The sequence below is a fragment of the Cladophialophora psammophila genome (assembly GCF_000585535.1).
Source record: "Cladophialophora psammophila CBS 110553 chromosome Unknown aczJe-supercont1.2, whole genome shotgun sequence".
NCBI lineage: Eukaryota > Fungi > Ascomycota > Eurotiomycetes > Chaetothyriales > Herpotrichiellaceae > Cladophialophora > Cladophialophora psammophila.
In genome coordinates, this window is record NW_006912923.1 from 288301 (window position 1) to 310680 (window position 22380).

Here is a 22380-nt window from a genome sequence, read left to right on the forward strand (position 1 = left end):
TGCACAATTTACGAGTACTCGGTAAAGAGACTACTCCGTACTCGTACATGGTCATGGAGATTTGAAAGGCTCGCATGGATGTTTCATGTTTCTCCAGCCGTTGAATTTCAGGTAGGAGCTTTGTGCGGGCGTCTCGCCTGTCTGTCGCTTGTCGGTAGGAAATGCTGAATCTGTCACCAGTCGATCAAGTGAGATGCGTGCTGCGCCACGAGTGTTGGCGCATTGCTACAGTTGGACAGGCCAGGATTGAAACCTGATGGCAGCAGCTGGTGGTATGTAGATGGCGGTTTGAAGCTTTGCCATGCGCCGCGCGCAATGCGATGTGGGCCCTCGGGCGCCAAACGGGCCGCCTAGACTAAAAGTGACCTAGGCGTCCCTAGGCGTCGCACCGCTGCTTGGACACGGCCTGCTGCCCCTGGACTGATTGGCTGTCGACGCCCCTGGCGCCCTGAAGGCCTCTGCGCGCGTTTGGCAATGCGCCCAGCCACGACGTCACTCCAAACACCTAAAGCATGCGATCCTCACACGTCTATCTCGATCTTGGTCCCTGCCTTCGATCGTCACAATACGTACCCTCCAAGCCCTTTATCCAACTTTGATCTTGCTTGCTTTGTGTTGATCTTTTCTCCATTATTCATTTCTTACAACTACCTTCATTAATCCTTCCCTTCGCTTTGTCCCTCTACTTATTTCGAGCCCCACGAAAGGACGGCCTCTTTGACCAGCAACTGCGCCCAGTTTAATACCGCCCTGACATTGACGTCGACTGACCTTCTCCTTATTCCAAGCGAGCACGCACGCCTTCACAAGAGAACCAGTCATGCTTCTACCAATCCTTCACAACGAGCCTCAATAATACAATACCTGTTTCCACAGATAAGAACAAGAAATCTGCAAGGGAATCAATCATAATACAAAATGTCGTTGAACGACACATTAAATCTGGGTGGTAATACCACCGCGGCTGAACAAAAAAATGGCCAAAGCGCAGGTCAATTTGCTGCTTCTTTGGTGACTGCCATAGCGGTGTTCGGCATCCAGGTCGGGTTATTTCTCGTCATCAAGGACCGCTTCGCAAGAATATACCAGCCCCGAACATACCTTGTTCCAGAAAGAGAAAGGACGAAACCCTCACCTCCAGGCTGGTGGAAATGGATCAAGCCAGTGGCTGCTACCTCCAACTCTGAATTCGTCCAAAAGTGCGGCCTGGACGCCTATTTCTTCCTGAGATATCTACGTACGCTACTCAAGATCTTTGTCCCCGCTGCGTTGGTCATCTTACCAATTCTCATCCCTCTCAATCTGATCGACGGTCGTGGGACTCAGTTTGCGCTCGGAAAGAACGTAAACGCAAGCAATGTCACGGGTCTGGACCAACTTGCTTGGGGCAATGTGGCTCCCAATCATACCGGGCGGTATTGGGCTCACTGGCTCTTGGCCCTATGTCTGATTGTCTGGATTTGCTATGTCTCTTTTGACGAACTACGCAACTACATCCGGATGCGGCAGGCTTACTTGACATCTCCTCAACATCGTCTCCGTGCTTCTGCTACCACTGTCTTGGTGAGCTCGATCCCTCAGAAGTGGTGCACAGTCGAGGCGCTCGACGGCCTCTATGACGTATTCCCTGGTGGACTTCGAAACATCTGGATCAACCGAAACTTCGACGAGCTCAGTGACAAGATCAAACGGCGCGATAAGCTAGCTGCAACTCTCGAAGCCGCCGAGACCGAGCTCATCAAGAAATGTTTCAAAAAGCACGAGAAGAACGTCGCCAAAGCAGAGAAGGGAGCTGGCACGAAACTCACCAAGGAGGAAAAGAAGCTGCGAGCCACCATTAGGAATGAAGCTGGTGATCGAGCAGCCCATGGCCATGGCACTACAACTGGAAACCCTCATCAGGTGGAGCATAACCTTCACGATGTCATTCATGGTCATCAGGCTGCCGCTCCCTCAGACTCGGGCGATGATGAGGAAGAAGAGGCCTCTAAGCCTCAACGGGACAGATTCAATATCCCCATTATTGGCGAAGGCATCTCCGCAGTTACTCACGGTTTGGACAAAGTTGGCAAAGGAATACTAGGTGGCATTCGTGGAGTCAACAAAGGAGTGAATGAGACTATCGACACTGCCAATGGCTTCGTGGCGACCGATGCGGAACAAAACGAAATGGGACGCAGTTCCCACGGCGAAGAAGGAGAGAGCGCTAGCCCAACAGCACCCAAAAATCGCAAGGTCTTCGGACAGCCGCGAACAGCAGGTGCCAAAGATACCTCTGCAAAGAATGAAAGCTCCTTTGGTGACCGGGGAAGATCAATGGAGAAATCGCCTCGCGAAGAACCACCACAGAGCCCAATCTCTCAAGGTAGTACAATGGGGGGTGAGAAGGCTCGACCAGCGAAACAACTGACGAAATTCGAAAAGTTCAAAAAGGCCATTGGCCTTGGCTCAGACGAAAAAGAACCAGTCGAATACCCGTCTGCGTTTGAGTGCAACTTCGAACACAACCCCGACGATGCAGTCTGGCGACGTTATTTGAATGAAAAGGAACGCGAAACTATGAGACTGCCAATTTTCGGCTGGCAATGGATGCCCTCGCTCCCTCTGATGGGAGAAAAGGTTGACACGATCGAATACTGCCGGAAGGAGGTTGCTCGGCTCAATGTTGAAATAGAGGATGACCAAGCTCATCCCGAACGGTTCCCTCTTATGAACTCTGCATTCGTCCAATTCAACCATCAGGTTGCGGCACACATGGCGTGTCAAGCTGTCAGTCACCATCTGCCCAAGCAGATGGCTCCACGCTTGGTTGAGATCGATCCCAATGATGTTATTTGGGACAACATGTCGATTCCATGGTGGTCAGCATACATCAGAACAGGTGGGGTTGTGGCCATTGTGGTTGGTATGATCATCCTCTGGGCCATTCCCATCGCCTTTACGTCGGCTCTTTCGCAGCTCGAAACTGCTGCTAAGACGTGGACCTGGCTTCATTGGGTTCTCAAAATTCCTGCTTGGTTCCGGAGTGTCCTTCAGGGTGTGTTGCCGGCGACCTTACTCGGTCTACTATTGTTTCTCCTCCCCCTCATCCTCCGATTCTTGGTACGATGCCAGGGCACACCGTCTGGTATGCTGGTCGAGCTCTCGGTTCAACGCTACTACTTTTGCTTCCTATTCGTCCAGCTGTTCTTGGTCGTCTCAATTGCCTCAGCCTTGACCCAGTTCTTTGCGCTGTTCACAAGTGTGGACGGCTGGACTAACGTTCCGAGTCTCCTTGGCACCAACATCCCTAAGGCCAGCAACTATTTCTTCTCCTACATGCTCCTCCAGGCCTTGTCAGTGAGCGCTGGAGCACTACTGCAAGTCGGGTCACTCATCGGATGGTTCATCCTTGCGCCGCTATTTGACACTACAGCGCGGGCCAAATTCAAACGACAGACCCAATTACAAAATATCCAGTGGGGAACATTCTTCCCGGTGTATACCAATCTGGCTTGCATCGGTTTGATCTATTCCGTTATCTCGCCTCTGATCCTGCTTTTCAACATCATCACCTTTACGTTGTTTTGGTTTGTCTACAGGTACAATACCCTTTATGTCGACCGGTTCACTCGCGACACCGGTGGCCTATTGTACCCTAATGCCATTAACTTCACCTTCGTGGGAGTCTATGTGATGGAAATTGCTCTGATTGGCATGTTCTTCCTGGTCAGAGATGAACATGGGAACGTCGCCTGCACGGGACAAGCGATTGGGATGATTATAATTCTCATCCTCACCGCCGGGTATCAATTGCTGCTAAACAACGCTTTCAGCCCATTGTTTAGATATCTTCCTATTACTCTTGAGGATGATGCGGTTCGGCGTGATGAGGAGTTTGCCCGAGCGATGCAAAAGAAACATGGCCTAATCGAGAACGAGAACGAAAATGAGGATCTTGAAGATCAACTGGAGCGTAATGAGCGACAGTCCGTGGAAGAAGACCGCCAACAACATGAAATCGAACTTCAAGACATTGAAAAGGATAAACAGGCCAGGCTCGGACGACAAAGGTCTCAAAAGTTGCCTGACCTTGAGCCGTACGAGTTCCAGAATCCAGAGATTGCCATGAATTTAGACCAAGAAAGCAGAGGCTTCCGAATGATGAAAGCAGCAGCTCAGATGACTGCAGGCAAAACCAAAGGCCTCGTGCCACGTACCATTTCGCAAAGAGGCCACCACAAGTCCTGGGCCGACAGGGACAACGCAAGGAATCGACACGCATCGAATTTTGGTGACTGGGAAAATCCACCACTAAGCAGAAGTGTGACGCAATCCGAAGGTGCGTCTGGGCCTCACAAGCGCCACGTGCAACAACCTAAGGACGTCTTTGACAAGCTTAACAACTTTAATCCTTTGACTGGCACTGAAAAGGACGTCGAAGCTCAACGAGCGGCTCGGAATCAACTTGCTGATGCACTCTTTGGTGGAGTCAACGATGAATTGGAGGACCTGACGCCTGACGAGCGCGATAAACTCGTGCAGAGGGCTTTCCAACATAGTGCACTACGAGCCAGAAGGCCTGTCATCTGGATTCCTCGGGATGAGCTCGGTGTTAGTGACGACGAGGTGCACCGAATGGGCCGCTTCAGCAGTCACCTCTGGGTCAGCAACGTTCGGCAAGGCCTCGATTCCAAAGGTCGCTGTGTGTACAGCGGCGCCCCGCCCGATTTCAGCGAAGTGGACGTGATCCAGCTCTAAATGCTTGCATTAGAGTATTTGACGAAGTTGGAGGATGATGCAACCGTTTACCAATATTAGCGAGGCGTTTTTTCCCCGGTGTCGGCGGGTTGATTTCGTTACGAAGCAACGGAAGCGAAGATTGATGTACTCAGTGAGGAGAGAGTGAATTGTTTTCCACTGGGAGACGATGTCTGCATAGAGCTGTGACAAGACCTGCCGAAACTTTGTAACGATATTGAGAATACATCAGCAATGATCAGTTTTTAGTTTTGTACCCTATACCTGACTGTACAGCCTAGTAAGGTACGGACGGATACTGAATGCAAGATGTTACCCTCACTCTGGCTCCTCGCCTTTAAGAGCCCAACTGAATGTTCAATGCGAAACTCTCCCTCGCACAAGGTGTGCGCCGCGAATGAGATGCCGAGCCCACAAGGATGTACTCGGAGCTCAGCTCAGCGATTAAAGAGGCGGCAAGGCCAAACAAAGCCTATGTACCGAGAGTAATTACTCCGCAGTCGTATCCCTTCAGAAGTAAAAATATCCTCATTGTGTCACTGATGTGGGACTGCGTTTGTTACCGGACGAAAGAAATAGAATACCATTACCCGTTCCTTATATCGGGATGAAGAACCTCTTGCTTTAGATTTGAGTGACAGCTATACTTTCATGCTATGATGGTATCCATACTCCGTACTATGCTCGGACATTAATTCCATCGCAACGTGCACGTCGCGCCAAAGGGGAAGGGGGGGGAGGGTTGCTAACATGTTACATCTCGACGTAAACACTCCCCAATAACTCCCCGCTCTGTTTTCTTTTCTTTTCTTTTTGGGTTTCTTCACGCTCCCAGCGAGGTGAGGACGACACAGGAAGAATTCGAAGTCGTATTGCAGACATTTGCCCTCCCTAGGCCCTTGAACTTGGGACCCGTGGGCCCGCTCACGTACTTGATCTGTCCGATCAGGTCGATCTGGCCGGTCGCGTTAAGCGGGAGCTGCACGTCTCCCCAGATGCCGTTGAAGTCCAGCCAGCCGGTGGGATCTAGCCCGTTGTACGCTGTGAACTTCTGCGTCGCAGTGTCGAACGAGTAAAAATATGCGTTGTCATTGGCGAGAGGGTCCCAGAGCGTGCCCGCGCTGGCAAAGTCGGTTATGGGCGAAATCGGAAGGCCGGTCCCGAGGTTGAGTCCTGTGATGTTTAGTGGGTGTGGACCAGGCGTGGCGTAGTTTGCGTGTGTGCCGTTGGCGCAGTACACGATGGGTCGCAACCCGTTGTTGAATTTCTGGACCGCGCCGAATGTGAAGGCCTGACCTGAAGAGTGTTGACTGTACCACATAGCCTGGGGAGTTTCGTTCTGAAACCGCACCATCACGTGTTCCCAGTCGCCGACGTGATCGCCTAATTCGAGGACAGGGAGTCCAAAGATCCAGTCGCCGCGGTTGTAGGCGTAAAAGAAGAAGAAAAAGGCGTCGAGGATGTTGTTGGGTTTACTCACGGTGACGACGGCGGTGGCGGTCGTGTTGCTAGCTAAGGAACCGTTGGTGGGTTTCGCACCGTTAAACCACAAAGGCAGGGCACGGATGCCTTGATTGGAAGTGAGAGACACGTTGGTGCCATTGTCGCCAAAGCTGTCCAAGGTGTTGAGATTGGACAAGGTCAAAGGGGCACGAGGAGTAATATTTTGCCCAGCGAAATCTTCGGGGTGCGTGTTCGCCACTTGTGAGGCAATGGAACTGGGGAAGAAAGCTTCCGTAGAATCGAGAAATACCACCGGAGCTTTTATGAGATTACTCTATCAGCTTTCTCTCCTTAAGGAATTCACACTCTTTCTTTCTCCTCCTCCGAAGACGTCAACGAGAAAGAGACTGAATCAAGAAATGGAAGATACATACCGAACTGACGGACGAAAGTTGGGAGTGTTGCTCGTTTCTGAAGTCCAGCCCCCGATGCGGAAGCTGCGATGAAAGAGAACAACACCAACGAGACTTGATAGACAAGCATTTTGATCTGTTGAACACGGACTGCGACGTTGGAGCGTCTCGAGAGAAACAGCTCAAGGGTGCGTTGAGGCATGCTTATAAGAAGGCGCATGCGCGCATCAGAAAGAGGCAAGGGATCACAAACCTGGGCACTTACGTCTGCAAATCCATTTCCGAGATGTAACTATTACTGGGTATGGTAAATCTGAATCTAGTCATTGCGCGGGTCGAGTCATCAAGTGAGGCTTGGCTTTGGCGTATGATACGAAGTATTCGTACTCTGGGGTTCACCAACGTCACAGGGCGTCGTTGGAAGAGGCTCAGCTGAAGCGCGTAGACAGAGAGTATACGACGTCTCAATAAAGCCGTGCTCACAGGTAAGTGACCGCGAAGGTGGAGTTGGGCGCGTTTGATGATAGTGGGGGCAGTTTCCAAAGAAACTGCCAATCACAGCGACCAAAAAGCATTGCCCTAAGCAGGGTGGTTCTTCCCACAGGGACAGCAATGCTAATGCTCGGGAAAAAGAGCATGACGCTTGGGGTCCTGTGTCGACGGAGCCCGAAAAGAGCCTCAGACTGAGACTCTTCCGAGGGCTTGGTACGGCCGAGAACACGTGAACGAAGCCGTAGATGCCGAAATCTCGATCACCTCTCGGTCAGCTGAAGCCCTCAATCGCGCTAAGACTGCAGCGGGAGATTTGTTGAAGAGGTTCTTGTCGGATGTCAAATCCAACGTGGAAGGTCGGGCTGGAGATGCTGACTTCGGGATCTGTCCGTGAATACAGAGTACACTTGGTCAAATCCACGACGTGCTGTGCACAGAGCATCCCATTTTAATGTTTGATGCCTATGTGAATCGTCCATTCAATGCCGTCGGTTGTAGGAGGACTGACATTAGTATGCACTCAGGTAGATCGCAGGGGCCCCTTTGCGGAACAGGGCAGGTTGAGCAGTCTCGGATTGGAGTCGGAGCGGTCGCAGCTCGACAGTCTTCGCCAGGTCCTTCTCTCCTATATCGTGCAGATAAGGGCCTGTTTCATGCTCTGACAGAGACTGCTCGGACTGGTGCAAATAAAAACTGCCCCAACGGCTTGGTGATGCCTCGGACTGCTGCTTACCGTCATGGTTCTTTGACACCACATGGTAAGAGGCTAATCCCCAGTAGGCGGACTGTCGTCAATGAATGCTGTTTTGGTGGTGAATGGCTTGACATGATATATCTGGAAAGAGAGAAATTATTAGGGTCGGTGAAGTTACCTGGAATGAGCCAGCGGCATGTGACTGAAACCACACGTGATTCGAGAGACGCCCGCGGTATGTGATCAAAAGAAAGGCTGAATCGATGGTAAACGCGGGAAAAGATGTCGCGATCTGTGGAAGAACATTTGATCAGACATATTGCATTGAGATAGAGATAGTAGCGGCTTCCGTGTATGCCCTCCATCATTGGAACTAGTCTCCTAGGTTTCCTGGTTGATGGAGTCGCTTCGTGCCACTCTCTGTAACCCGATGTATATGCTGCCTTTCCCCTCGCTGGCCCGCGATTGCTACGCTCGGCTTGCCCTATAACGGGCGTATTCCCTTGAACCTCTCACATTTTCTGGCTCCTAAGCCATTTCCCTGCCTGTGTCCCTTTGCCCCCTTCAATGTTTGCATTGACCTTTTGCCGGGCCTGCGAGTTTTGGAGAGCCAATGGATAATCCAAAATGATTCATAAGGATTCCGGTCGTTCGGCATGATAGAAATTACAGGGAAAGGTCCGTCAATTGGAAGGTAATAGCCAAGTCGAACGTTGTTGCCCGCTCCACTTCCTTCCACGCTTCAGTCAAGTCTTTCCCTTCCATGCCATCTCCCATGATGCCTGCTTCTTTGGTCGGAGACGAGCGCTGCTGTTTATGCTCTTCGGAGTTTTGTGGACTCGTGTGCTGCTCGAAATGCCATGTCGACTCATATACTCCGAACTCAAGGGCGATCATAGCCACGGCCGGGACAGTTGAACGCCGTTGTCGACGAGGCAGCAACCTGGTCGATTAGGCACCTCTTCTGATTGCATCTCATCTCTTCTTGCGGAATCTCCGGCTCGCTCCGAGGACTTTCAGTCGCCGACCATGCCTCGAACTCTCTCAATCCGGCTCACAGCCCTCTCCAACCGTTCCAGTCTCTTCCTCTTCTCAACATCTCTCTGCTCTAACACTTTGACCCTCTCTTCTAACTTCGCGCGGGCCTTCCTTTCATTCGCAACCATCTCGTTTGCCTGTCCGAATAATTGTGCTGTGAGTTCTTCCAACTCGGTTTGAGTCTGTGACAATGAAGATTCCGCACGTAGGCGGAGGGTGCGTTCTTCTTCAAGAGAGGATTGTAAAGATGAGAGGCTCACGGCTGATTGGATATTGTCTAGGGTTGAGGAGAGGGTCGGTGTAGAGTTATTGGGTATCGCTCCGACTCCAAAGAAGGGTGTTTTCGGAGGAGACAACGTGTTGTTGGCGTAGCCTGCGGAATTGCTCTGCGGAAATGTACCTGTTGCTGGTGTCAAGGGGATCTGTCCTCCTACGCTGGTGTTTGCTTCCCTTCTCCGTCCCGGAAGGAATGCACTGATGCTTGCCAGCCTTGACTGCTGCTGCGGTAGCGTTTGGCCTGGTGTCAAAGGTGCTATTAACGACCCTATTCCTTCCACTGGTGGACTACTCAGCCTAGGATTTGATCCTGCTTGTTGCTGCTGTTGGAGAGAATTGGAGTGTGCATCTCGCAGATATGCAAGTTCGTCCTCGTAGTCCGCAAGCTTGTCTGCTGCAGCAGTGGCTTTGGAGTTTAGGAGCCGTACCTGCGCTTCGAGATCACGAATACGGCGATTGGCTTCGACGGCTTCCGCAGAGGATTTGGAGGGCGGGGGGAGATGGTAGCCGCAATGCGGACATGTAGGGTCTGGAGAGGAGTGATATGAGGCTGTGGAGTTCGTAGAGGAAAGGTCCATGGGTGTGCTATTGAGAAGGATCGAGGTGGCCATGAGACATGCTTAATGACTCGAAGGGGGGAATCTGAAGACTGGACAAAGGGGAGTGTCATATGAGCCCCGTCTGGTAATTGCGGCCCAAGAATAAGAATATTTATTATTCAACAAAAATTAGGCGCCGTGAACAGCCACCTGAAGTGATGTTTGGCCTGCGTTGGGCGCCTGCGTCCGCCGGCACGTAGAAGGAACGAACGACTCGCAGGCCTATGCAACGATGAAAGCCAGCATTGGAGATTTTGCGACGCCAACAAACAGGAACTCGCACAAAGCTATGTGCGGAATTCCATGGCTCCGATAGTGTACGGAGCACCGAGTACGAGGTAGAGAGGAGGTATATTCGAAGTCCGTCACATGGCGTGTTTCAGCCGCAGTTGAGAGCCAAGTGACGTCCCTGGCTGGAGAGTTTTGTGGAACGTGTCGTTGCGCCTAAACAAGCCACAGGGACACCACGTGACTACGTGGCTGGACGTGGGTGGAAGTGTTCCTTTACCGGCGCGAGCGAGGCCTGATCGCTCGTTGATTGCATGCCGATCAACTCCAGCTGGCGGAGGAGGGTGAAACGGCGTCCTTCTATCGCCCAATCCCGGCCTTGCAAGTCGACAGGTCCAAGAAGGATATTTGTTTGATCCAAGAGCCGTTATTTTCTTCAACAACAAACTCGCATTTTAAAGGGTGTCTGCACCCCGTACTGGTTACAACGACCTGGCCAGCCCAACTGTGTTCTGGATCTCTGCATTCATCTGGTCGAAACCGACATCTGGTCTTTGACCCTGTTGAATACTTGGAGGACGGGGGACCGCCCGTGGCTTTCTTTTGAAAGGCAACTGTCAGACCATGTCCAACGACTAGTCAACCGAAAAGGGATGTCCGTCTTCATCCTCCTGTGCAATTCATCCTCAAAATTTGAAGCCCCCTCTCCTGGAAATTTCGACAAGTGGTATCTCAAGCAAGTATTTGAAAACAGAAGCGGAAATAAATGAAAGGTTCCTCTCAGAAAAAGTATGGAATTGCAGCGCTGCAAATGTTAGCACTCGAACAATAGTGGAGGTGGAAAACTCACGCTATAGCCAGTGTCGCCGTGACTCCGAAAATTGCCCTGGTCCTCACCTTTTCTCTCTTCAATTTCTCCTCCAACACTCTCGCCTTCTTCACAGGCTGTACTGGAAGTTCTGCATCAATATCACTTGGCTCTGGTTCTTGGGCTTTGCGCTTCTTCGAGACCTTCGGGGAGCTTTCTAGAGCCTTGGCCTCTTCGACCATCTTTCTGGCCGTCTCAAGCATCTTTTCGGTGTCTTCTGGAAGTGGTAATTCTGGGACGCCCACGGGCATGTCCACCGTGACGGTAGTGTGCGTAGTTTCCGTGGTGCCGTCAACTTCAATCGATTGATCTACTTCAACCTTGACCATCTCCGGCTCGGGGTTTGTCACGGGTTGACTAGGCAGAGCCGGTGACTCTGGTTTCGATTCTGTTTCGGCCACAGATGCGGCGTCGTCTAATGCTGACTGAAGCGTGGCGCTTGCAGCGTTTGCATTTGCTAGATTGGCCTCTTTCTGCGCCTTTGTTTGTCGTTTTCTGGGAGATGCTTTCACTTTCGTCGGGCTTGCAACTTTGGCTGGAGATGAAGACCTCGTCGCTCTCGAACGAGGCGCTTTAGTGGAAGCAGGGGGTTTAGCCTTGTCCGCTGGTAGCTCAAACTTGGGAGGCGCGGCAATTGGTTTTTTTGCACTTGAAGGCGTTTGCGTAATGTCTGTCGGGTCGAGAAGTGCTCGAATCCATTCCGATAGACCATACTCCTCGGCGAGCTCTAAAGCTGAAGATGTTGTTAGCCTGACGCATTTTGCTCTTACGCCCAACACCATACCAAATTTCGGGGCAACCCAGACATTGCCCGCCACTTCATCCTGGCTGGTTGTTTCAAGGCTCTTGAGATAGTCGCGCTCTTCCTTTTCCTCTACATGCGCCGCCCAAGGGAAAGCGATCTTGAACATGCCGGTCGCGCTCACAAAGCCATCTTTACTTCTCCTCTGCGAAAAAAGGTCAGATGCGGCGTGGGACGGTTTGCCGATTTCTTTCGTACCATGAGGAAATATGTTTCTGGATGAGCTTGGTTCGACTGGCTAGCAAAAATCTCGGAACCGGTGAGGTCTTCTGGCAGAGGAGCTCGTAGATGGGCGTACTCGAACGGGCCCAGATTCTCTGCTTTGGTTGCATTCGATGTTCCCACTTGGCCCGGCTTGACTGTCAATTTTGTCTTGCCCAGTCGCCGGCGACTGACCAGCTCTTCATCTGGACCAAATGTCAGTTCCTCCCACGAGATACAGTCCTCAAGCGATTGACGTACAGGACGGTGCCGCGCCGGACGCAACCAAAGGGTTTCTCTTGGTGGGCAAAGGTCGCATGGTGATCTCCGTGTGCGCACAATATACCGGCGGTGACTTCAGCGCAAGAGGAGTTGCACGCGCTGCTAAGAGGCGAGCTCAATGCGAAGACGAGAAGGAGAGCGAAAAATGGGTGCTAGGAGGACCGTCTGATTCAGGTGAAAATAGGTCGGTGTCAGAAAGACGAGATAAGAAAAGAAACGAAAAGGGATGAGTTGTCCACTTCTCAGTGGGTGGACGAATTGAACGAACACGACAACACAGAAATGGGAAGGATGGGAGAGCGCATTCGGAGAGGGAGCGGGAAAATGAAGTTGAAAATGGGGGGGAGGCAGAGGGTGAGGGAGAGAGCTGGAGCTGAGCTGGGCTGGGCTTGGAGCTGGGGAGGGAGTCTAGCAGTAGTGGCAGCTGGCGGCAGTGGGTGAGCGAGCCTCCCCGAGGCAAAGTAATTGGGTCATGATGACTTTGTTCTAGCCAGGTCCCCCAATCGGAGGATTTCTAGGTGGCTGGTAAGCAATCACATCGGTGCTGGTCACCGGCTTGTGGTGTGTTGGCTAGCATGACGCCCATCAGGGCGCCCAGGCATAGTGTACTGTACTTGGTACCGGGGGATGATTCTCCTGTCACCCTTCCTCGAGCAGTTGCATTGTCTCGCCCACCAGTTACGTAGGAGGTACTCGGTACATGACGGCATGAAAACTGTGTAAATGAGACTTCGGACTCTAATACCTAGTAGGAGATGCGCTCTTGCGCAAAAGAACTACCCCTTAGAGAGCTTGTTCGCCTTTGTTCTTCATCAGTCCACTTCGATTCTTCACCTTTTCATCCTCTCTCTCGTCGCCTATGTCAAGGATTTCATCACCACGATACTCCCAAGGACCAATCTCTCTTGGCCCATCAACACCATTTGGAGGCAATGCCCACTGTGGTGCAGGGCTGCGATAACTCCAGCTCCCTGCGGCCACATCAGCGTACGAGAGCGCATGAAGATATATGCCCAACTCATGAGGGCCGGGATCCGAGTACAATGGAGTATCGCACACTGGACATTTCTCCCCCGTCATCTTCTCTCCCTTCCGCTTGTTATAGTCGGCCACCATCTCATCGTGCGCTTTCACGAACGCCCCATATTGAGGGTCATTGTGCATGGCATCTTCGTCAGATCCCGTCAGAGATCCAGCATGCAATGTGCCTGCTGGTAACGGTTTGAAGTACGGATCCTCCCCTGCTGATGTAAGTGAGCGTGCTGCATCGCTCAGCTTAGCCGCCCCAGACACAGTCATTTGTTGCGTCTGGTCCACAAGTTTCGCAAGTCGCTCCTGCTCGTAGGATACGGAGTCAGAGACCTCACTTTTGCCCATTAGTTTCAGCTTCGCTATAATCTCCTCGTCCCTCTCTCCACTCGAATCATGCTTCGCAAGACTGGGCCCAAAGACAGCTCTATTGCTGTAGATTGGATCGTTGGTGATCGGATGTCCGAGAAACTGTAGGTGTACTCGAATCTGATGCGTCCGCCCGGTCAAGGGGAGACAGTGAACAATGCTATAGCCTTCATTCTCAGTGCCCGATATTGCTGGTGCAGGCTGGCCCATTGGTTGGCCGTCTGTCGACAACTCTTGAGAATTTGAGGTGGCCTCCGAATTCGTCGACGGTTGCGGTGTGTCAGGATAATATGCCACTCGTCTGAACAACGTCTTCGCGGATCTCCCGCTCGCTCGGGCTCGATTGAGTCCTACAATGGGACTGATTTGGAGGATACTCTCCTCGCATTTCACAATGCCTCCGCGCATTGGATCTTTATCCCAGCCGTCTCCGTCTGGGAATCGACCTTTGACCCTCGCGACGTATTCCTTGCGTACTGTCCGCGAGCGCAACTTCTCACTGATCGCCTCCGCTTCTTTGCTCGTCTTCCCAATAAACATGACACCACTCGTCAACCGATCCAGTCTGTTGCAGGGTAAGGGCTTGAACGAGAAATGGCGCTCGGCCTTCATGATCTCGACAACGGAATTGTAGTTATAGCGACCTGCAGGATGCACAGGCACACCTGCGGGCTTGTCGATAACAATCATTTCTTCCGTTTCGTTGATGACTCGAATCGGCTGCGCCGTCACCGGCGGCTCGTGTCTGTGGAGCGTATGTGAGATGACATCGCCATTCTGGACAATGGTATGGACGTCTTTACATGGCTTCCCATTGATCGAGATCTGGCCCGTCTCTATTGCCTGCTTGTAATACTCTCGCGTCCGGTCTCGGAACTCGGCCGCGAAGATGTCGAGGATTTCGCGTCCTCGCCATCGTTGTTTGCAGTAGGTGTTGTACGTGAAATGATAAGGGGCCACGCGCCGGAGGCCATTCTCGAGATAATACGGTCGAGGCCACGGATCGCAAGGGGTTATCGCGACTGATGGAGGATTTGTGAGCGGCTTCCTGTCATCGAAGAACCGGGGCGCCTTTGTTTCGGTCGCGACCATAGCCATGCTAGGGCTGGGATACCGACCGCGACTTGCCAGGTAGGCAAGAACGCGAGGTGAAGGAGCCAGCGATATGTGCGAGGGTGAAGAGACTTGGGTATATCCCTGCAGTCATGACATGGAGATCTGGGGGAAGTTCGGGGTGCCGTACAAAAACTTTTGGGGTGGGATGTCTCGACCCCGGTACAACTGATATTTATTTGGCCTTAGAAACCAGGCGGTCGACACTGCTACTTACACATGGATGCATAAATTCGACTCCCAGCAAAAGAGGGATCATCATTGCAGGTTGACTTGCTTATAGCAAATGCCCTTCTGATCGAGAAGAGCAATCTACCATCAATTCACGGTAAATTGCGCCCCCTGGTCATGAGAGTACCTATATTGCGGTTCCTCCTTTCCATAATCTCGCACAAGTCGTCGAGCGGGAGTGTCGAGTTGTCTCCTCAGCAAAGAACCGGTCTCACGCAACATCTAGAAACCCTGAAAAGGGGAAAAGAAAAGGCAATACTAGGAGGACCTAAAGACTAAGCACTGGACAAGACCAGTTTAAAACATCGAGTGGCAGACATCCAGCATAGGATCTTGGGCGAAGAAACAAAAGCTCAGATATAAGGCCGGGATCTGTTGGAGTCCTGAAATGGTATCGATTTTTGTTTGGTTCTCATACCGCCGGGTGCTCCTTGTTACGGTGCACACATGGGCGCTTAGCCATAGCAAGGTCGCTCTCTAAACCATCTTCCGCTGCTGTAGACCTGTTTCGCAATAAAACGTCGTGGCCAACTCTGATTGATTCATGTCCACGAACGGAACCACAATACCCACTCACTTCCGTGCTCATGATTCCTTTCTAATCTTCACGTTGGGGTTGGTAACCTTGACACTCAACGCCTTTGCCTTCGCAACAATCTCAATTCGCTTTCGTGATGAAACAGCAGACGCAATCTCGGCGGCGTATGTTCGGTTGTGCATGAGGAGGAGTTCGACGTCGCGGGCGTTGTGGACGAGGAAAGCCTTGTGACCTGAGGGCATCATGTGTCGAGTCTTCTTATTTGAGCCGAAACCGATCTGTACAGAAGTTCCTATCAGTAAAGTGTTCGCGTGTGCCATACAACTTCGCACTCAAGGGGTGCTCTGTGCATGCGCTCGAGGACTTCCTTCCCTAGCTGCGGATTCGAAGATTCGGACGTACCGATGGCATAACCATTTGACCCTTGAACCGTCGTCGAACTCGATTGTCGATACCCTTTGGCTTTCTCCATGCTGAAGGCACGCACTTAAAGGTGTCGGATTGGTGTCGGTGCCAGGCCTTTCTGTGTTTCTTGATGATGGGAACGTGCTTCTTTGCGGAGACCATCTGCGCGAACGTTAATTGTCGGCCAGAACTTCGGAGAGGGGACATCATCTTACCTTGTCAATTGTCTGGTCTTGACACCTGAAGCAGTTATGGACTTGTAGTGAGAAGTCGTCGACAATGGCGTCCTCGCTGAAAATCGGGGTCGAATTTCGCACATTGCCAAGAGTGACATTCTGTGCGTGGGAAGTATCAAACTAACTAGATATAGAATAGCGCCATAGCCAGCTTGGGGTCCTTGGGTCCTCACCGTCCCGCCTTGTACGGAGGAGCTATCGACCATTTCATGCTGTGATTTCAGTGTGAGTGGCTCTCCAACAAAATGCCAGCTCTTCTACAATTCCTGATATTCTAATTTGATGGGGACCCCTCCCTGCTTTCCACTTTGCAACATAGCTTCAATCAGCTCAAGATCTGCCAAAGCTTCTTCAGGAGATTGTCTTTCGTTGACCTTCCCAGCTACTAATGCCTCTCCCCACGCCCTCACTTCTCCCGGTACGCCTGTCTTTTCATCCTTGACCTCCTCAGTCTTATCATCATACGTTACCTTATTGCCGGAGAGGCTGACAGAGCCTTTCTCACATCCAACAGCCCATTCACTCCCCTTGTGAGTCGTCCCAAATGAGATGGATATCGTGCCCACGGTACCTTTCTTGCTCTTTGCTGTGGCTTCAACAGTATCAACTGGAGGGAGATGTTCTTGAAGCTGTGCAGAGTGAGCCGATAGGGTTACCAACGGATTATCTCTGCCCATCATCATTCGAAGCCCGGCGGTGAAGTGCACACCGCCGTCGAGCAAAAATCCACCCTGGTGCGTCGGACTCTTCCGCCATCTGCAGAGCAGTCAGTATCACTCGACGGTCCCGGAGCAGACGAAATGCTTTACTCAGTCTCAAAATACTTCCCACCCTGGACAAGCGTCTGCAGTCGGCATCTGAAAGTCAGCTGCCTACCCTTTGTCTCCACGACCTCTGCAGCACGAATAAAAGAATTCGTGTATCGAATATTTTCAGCCACGCCCCAGGTCACATTTTTGGGCTCTATCTCTGACCGATACCATTTAATCAATTCCGCAGCGTCCTTCACATTCTCGGCCACGGGCTTCTCCGAGAGGACATGCTTGCCCGCCAACAGCGCCTTGCGAATGTAGTCCGGCTGGTTCTTGATAGGTAAGGCGATGATGACCGCCTGGATATCCGATCGGGCCAGGAGATCGTCCAAAGATTTGCCAGCACCCGAGTCGTCTGAGTAGAGATCAACTTGTGCTACATCCACCTCGAGACTCTTTGCGGATTTTAATGAGCGAGAGTAGACGGCCTTCAGCGTCAAGTCCTTGGAAGCTTCCACAGCAGGCTATTGAAGCGCGCATCCCGGTCAGTAAGAAAATCGAGGACATTCCATTCCGCGCGCACCTTGTGCTCCTCTCGAGCGAAGATACCTATGTTCTATCAACATTGTGTGCCGGATGCATAGAAGAACCCAGTTCAGTCCGTACCTCCGCCTAAAATGGCTACTCCAATCATATCGATATAGCGTCTGTATTTGATGTCTCCCGGGTAATACTCCAGTGCAAAAGGTCAGATAAAAACTCGACTTTCGAGCGTCACGAAGAACGAGAGTCATTCATATCCCACCTCACGACTCCAAAAATTTCCATGGGAAGCAATTTAGGCTATCGGGCCCTCTCCGGCTCAATGCCGTTACACGGTTGCAGTTTGCAAGCGTGCTCGATTCATATCCGTATCACGTGTTCGGGTATCTTGTATCGTCACATCCGCGTGGTGCTTGTCGTTGTTGTTGTCGTCATCATACAGGAAAATTGGGTCGTTCTGGGATCCACAGGAACGCAAAGCAACTTGGATGGGCCCGTGTTTTGCATGTCCTGGAGCGGTGGGCAGAATAGGAACATTTCCTGGGAAGGCCCGCGACCTCGCGAGCTACAACATCGCCCTCATCCTATGTTATCATTATTGGTGTCACCATCTCCTTCGTCAATATTACGGTCCTATCTTACAACTACACTCCTACCAGGGCGCCCTCCTACTTGCCGCCATCAACAACGTCAACAAACTTATCCGTTCGTTTATGATCACCTTTTCAGGACAGAACCACGGAAGACACTCGACACCAAACATCAAAAAATGAGCTCGCAGTTCAATCAGGAAGAAGGCGCGCAGACTTCTTTAGCGGAAGAGTTGCGCACCACCACGCGACAGCAACACCACGCTTTGAACGCGCAGATCACTCCACGTCTGCCACTATGTCTGCCTCCAATCGCAGATAGTCCACTCATTTATGTTAAAGGTATGATAGTGTTTGGCCAGATATACATCGCCTTCGAAGGATTTTGGGAGACACAACTCGCTTTTCCTCAGTTAAATCAGCGACTGCTTCAGATCTATGAGAATGTACACTTTCCATGGCTGCTCAGGTCCCGCCAGTTACGACACGACATTGACGCCCTGAAGTCAGACCTCTTACGGTCTCAAATTCAAGAACTTGAAGTTTTAGTCGACGAGTCCAGGGGGTTTCGTCTGCAAGTTGAAAGGTCATTATCAGCGAGACCACATGTCCTGCTGGCTTATACTTGGACGATGTACCTTGCTCTTTTCAACGGCGGTCGTTGGATTCGAGGGCAGCTTGTCTCCGCAGGCCCAGAGTTCTGGCGTGGAAGTACACTTCCGTTGTCCTTTTGGGAATTTCGAAAGGAAGGAGAGGTCGATGTTGGCGATGAGCGCCTTAAAGAAGAGTTCAAAGAGAAATTTCAGGGCGCAGCTTCCATCCTCACCGAGGAGGAAAGTCGAAATGTCGTTGAGGAGACTATGAAATTATTCGACATGTGCTCACAAATGGTGGAATTTCTAGACAACAAGACCGCGACGTCCCCGTCCCAAAAGGCTTTTGCTGAGTCCCCGTCGCTTCTCACTGCTTCCCAACTCAAGGACTCAATTGTTGCGAACTCGACGGCGCCTTCTCTTTGGCAATGCCTGACCTCTGTTTGTTCCTCGATAAAGACAACGACAAGCACAGCACTGCGCGGTAAAGCCTCCTCGGCAGGCTGAGACCCGTGCACTGCTCTTTATGGACACCTTGAACCAGTCTCTCACCCTTTCATTACAGGTGAAGGTCCTAGCTCAGCTGACTCACAACCAACACGCAGCATGACAAAATGAGCAAAGGGGTGTGGAAACATTGGAACTGTGACGGATATCATTTGCGAAGGAATGAGTCAATTTTCAATCTGGCACGCCACAACACTAACTTGACCTGCCAGAGGGAAAAGCAATCAATCCAAGTCCGACGTGGGGACCAACTGGTTCTCGTCAAAGGGTGTGGAAACCTCGAGGAGGGCACAACCATGACACTCTGTTCAAGGGTCGACCTTTCTTAGGTACATTTCAACGGGTGAAGTAGGTCGGCCCGGGAAAATTCTGGGGACGAGAGCACAGAGGCTCGAGTCATACGAACGTGTTTCGACGATTAGACCCTAGAGAAGTTTTCGAGCAAGTCTGCACCTGAGAATGAAGTTTAAGCATTAAAGCACGAACATAAGGGGCTCCTCACTTCGACTTTGGTCCGTTTTGCGGTTACTGGTAGGGCTGAAACAAAAAGGATCAGACCATCTAGAATCGTGCGTTTGAGCAGTCGTCCTTTGTGATTGTGTCGGCCAGGGGCTTAAGAACTTTGATGCAGAATCTGGCAGACCCGCAAGAGGAGACCACAATTGCCTGTGTCATCTCGATGTGTCCCTGCCATTCTTCCAGAGGAATTTGGTCTTCCACCAGAATCTCGTAGTGGATCGTGCTTTGCCTTCCTATTCGGCCAGACAGACACACTGGCTTCTTTGGAACCAATGGAAAGTAGTGGTGCGTGCGCCGCGTGTTAGCAATCCAATACCACGCTAGATCCTTGCCCTTTTGCCCTTGCCCAGTTGACGGATCGCCCGAATTTCTTTTAGGTTGGCCTGGTGCGTTGCCACGAGAGCCACTAGGGAGGTGATCCGGGGGAAGGCCTGTGCACGATGAACACTTCGCCGGATCTTGGAACAAGATTTGATGCTTACAACGCCAACCACTCAGAGGTTATCACGCGCACATACATATCAAAGACATTAACATGTCAATTTCCTCTCCCATGAGGTGGTTGAACAGGATCCTCGTCTGCAGCTTTCGACGGCTGCCCGGGCTACGGGTACAGTACACGATTCTATCATTAAAAGTCTGGGCGCGCCCGAAGCAGGCGTGCCAGGATGCCGGGCCCTCACTTTAGAGATTCAGCTAAGCACTCCGTAGAAAGGTCGGGCTTGGCTGCTCTCTCTGCGGTGAAGGGGCGATGCCAACAAGAGCCGTAGCAGCTAACTTGGCAGTTCAGAGCTGGGGCGCAACCAGCTATGAGTGGACTATTTCATCATTGAAGATTGGTACTGAGTACTCCGTATGTATAGGCGCATGTCCTCCCTGCAAGAGTTGCAACCCAAGTACGATGGCGAGCTTAGAGAATTGCTAAGTATGCTGCTGTCTTGTCGGAGCCACCCAAGGGTTCGATGACTTTTCTGGCCCAGAGACATGCAGGTGTACTCGGTACTCCGTACCAGCTTCGAAATGCCCAACGTGGCTTTCCTTGTTTGCTCGGTTGCTCGCCGAAAAGCAGTTCGCTAGAAATGTCTGGGGGAAAAACCCTGGTCCGTGTGGAAGCTTTAGGACAAGGTTTAGAACGAATGTGTAGGAACTCCCTCAGTATGTGTCTCTGTTACGTATGCAAGGGACGGAGGCGCCTGTCAAAATTCAGTGTTCCCCGCGCAATTTGTCTTTGTCTTTAAGATTTCAGTTTCGTTCAAGATCATACGCTGTAGAGCCGTCCTAATGTGCCTCCGTCCTGGTACCGCTGGTATGGGCCGTAACACCGATGGATTCGTCAAGCGAGGTTGCAGAACGCCAGGTGGGTTTGACAGCTGGAAAATGCACCGAATCCGCCACGCCGCCAATGGTCGAGGCAAGAAATAGTTTGGAGATGTGCAGCAAAAGGTATGAGGCTAGAGTGAAGAAGGACTGGGCTGCTGCAAGTCGCCTGGGTATAGAAAATTCGACGGAGCTGGCCGCTGGCTGCTCATCCGTACTTCTGGGCCATCGGCGTAATTGGGACCGGCGGAGGAATCGTTGCTGATTATCTAGGTGAGCAGGAGTCAGACGGTGCTTGCGGCAAGTCGTTTACATACTTACCTTTTCAGCAGGTGGACAACGCAAGACAAGTAGGGAGTTGTCTGCGGCGCAGTTGTGGTTGCAGGAGGGATTCGATCGCAAGGGAGATCGAATACGGCCTGTTGCATGGTTAGGCATGAGCTGGTCAATGGAGGCGAGACGGCAAAAGAGTTCTCAAGTGGCCTTCCACATTAGCGGGTGTTGTTGCTGCGCGGGACAAACATTCATCTCAACGGGCTTCTGAAATTTATACTGTTGCAAGCCCATCTCTTGCACCGGATTCAGCAGCTTGCTGGGCCTGCTGGGTGCCTGTACGAGATAGTACCCAGTATTTAGCATGCCTGGAGCTGATAGGTGGCTCGGGGTGCTGGCAGTGCTGCCACGTACCCGAGGCCATAGCACCGGCGCTCTGGAGACGCCCAAGGACGCCTGGTGAGCCCCACCAGCTGCAGCGGGACTAAACCTGCACAGACCCCAGCAGCTCCCCGGGCGTTCCCCTAACCTTAAGCAAGCTGGGTACTCGGCAGTGCCCTTTGGGTCTCGGGTCGCTTCTGTGCAGCAAATGTTTCTTATGCCGCTTTCGCCGTGGCCTCTCTCCCCATAGGTGGTGTGATGAAATGGGCTCTCCTTGGTGCAATCCACTGCACCGACAGAACGGCATGGGGCACGGCCCCCCCCCCAACACTTCCCTATCTAAGCTTAACCCTGAACGCTGTCCAGCGTCTTACTGCCTAACTCCTTGATTCCCAGCCTGCATCCCCCCTCTGAAGCCCATGACTCTTGCACCCACGCTTTGCAGTTTCCACAAGATTATTAGGCTGGAGTCTGCCACTTAGCCCGGGCTTCTGTTGGCTGGGGCACTGGATTCCGGAAGCCTAACTGAGGTAGTTCGTACCCTAACTGCATGCCGGTTCCCAGACTCACGAGACTGTGGGTGCCAAGTGCTGCATCATCGTTGAAGCCGCAAGCTCAATGCTCGATGCTCACTCAGTCTTCAATGCTGCCTTCCCATTCCATTTCCACACACCCGCGCGTGCTTTCTCCTCTTTTTCTTCCCTTATCTCCACACTCCTCACACACCATCCAGCTCATCGTATCTTCTTCGACCCTTTCGCCTCTTTCGACCTCTTCGTCGCCTGTTGACGTCCCTTTTCTTTCCCAGCTATCATCATAGCATCGGCTGCCAAACACCACAACAACTGTCGACCGCTCACGTCGACCACTGTGAGCGCTGGGCCTTATAGGAGGGGATATCGCCCGAC

General features: G+C 51.9%; 8 protein-coding genes across 8 annotated transcripts; 2 read left to right on the forward strand and 6 right to left on the reverse strand.

Annotated features, from left to right (window-relative positions):
- Positions 1-918: 918 nt before the first annotated feature.
- Positions 919-4740, forward strand: A1O5_01419 (uncharacterized protein; the record flags this gene model as incomplete). Its single annotated transcript, XM_007742036.1, has 1 exon — positions 919-4740. One exon carries the CDS (start codon positions 919-921, stop codon positions 4738-4740), a length of 3822 nt encoding a protein of 1273 aa, XP_007740226.1.
- Positions 4741-5563: 823 nt separating this feature from the next.
- A1O5_01420 (uncharacterized protein) lies at positions 5564-6798 on the reverse strand (the record flags this gene model as incomplete). Its single annotated transcript, XM_007742037.1, has 2 exons — positions 5564-6501; positions 6618-6798. The coding sequence occupies 2 exons, from the start codon at positions 6796-6798 to the stop codon at positions 5564-5566; spliced, it is 1119 nt and encodes a 372-aa protein (XP_007740227.1).
- A 2000-nt stretch (positions 6799-8798) lies between these two features.
- A1O5_01421 (uncharacterized protein) lies at positions 8799-9707 on the reverse strand (the record flags this gene model as incomplete). Its single annotated transcript, XM_007742038.1, has 1 exon — positions 8799-9707. One exon carries the CDS (start codon positions 9705-9707, stop codon positions 8799-8801), a length of 909 nt encoding a protein of 302 aa, XP_007740228.1.
- A 996-nt stretch (positions 9708-10703) lies between these two features.
- Positions 10704-12113, reverse strand: A1O5_01422 (uncharacterized protein; the record flags this gene model as incomplete). The annotated part of the gene is made up of 5 exons (XM_007742039.1): positions 10704-10728; positions 10774-11524; positions 11576-11738; positions 11792-12000; positions 12056-12113. The coding sequence occupies 5 exons, from the start codon at positions 12111-12113 to the stop codon at positions 10704-10706; spliced, it is 1206 nt and encodes a 401-aa protein (XP_007740229.1).
- A 746-nt stretch (positions 12114-12859) lies between these two features.
- Positions 12860-14572, reverse strand: A1O5_01423 (pseudouridylate synthase; the record flags this gene model as incomplete). The annotated part of the gene is made up of 1 exon (XM_007742040.1): positions 12860-14572. The coding sequence occupies one exon, from the start codon at positions 14570-14572 to the stop codon at positions 12860-12862; it is 1713 nt and encodes a 570-aa protein (XP_007740230.1).
- Positions 14573-15403: 831 nt separating this feature from the next.
- Positions 15404-15923, reverse strand: A1O5_01424 (60S ribosomal protein L32; the record flags this gene model as incomplete). The annotated part of the gene is made up of 2 exons (XM_007742041.1): positions 15404-15634; positions 15759-15923. The coding sequence occupies 2 exons, from the start codon at positions 15921-15923 to the stop codon at positions 15404-15406; spliced, it is 396 nt and encodes a 131-aa protein (XP_007740231.1).
- Positions 15924-16254: 331 nt separating this feature from the next.
- A1O5_01425 (uncharacterized protein) lies at positions 16255-17443 on the reverse strand (the record flags this gene model as incomplete). Its single annotated transcript, XM_007742042.1, has 4 exons — positions 16255-16753; positions 16807-17273; positions 17333-17358; positions 17416-17443. 4 exons carry the CDS (start codon positions 17441-17443, stop codon positions 16255-16257), a joined length of 1020 nt encoding a protein of 339 aa, XP_007740232.1.
- A 618-nt stretch (positions 17444-18061) lies between these two features.
- Positions 18062-18982, forward strand: A1O5_01426 (uncharacterized protein; the record flags this gene model as incomplete). The annotated part of the gene is made up of 1 exon (XM_007742043.1): positions 18062-18982. One exon carries the CDS (start codon positions 18062-18064, stop codon positions 18980-18982), a length of 921 nt encoding a protein of 306 aa, XP_007740233.1.
- Between the last annotated feature and the right edge of the window lie 3398 nt (positions 18983-22380).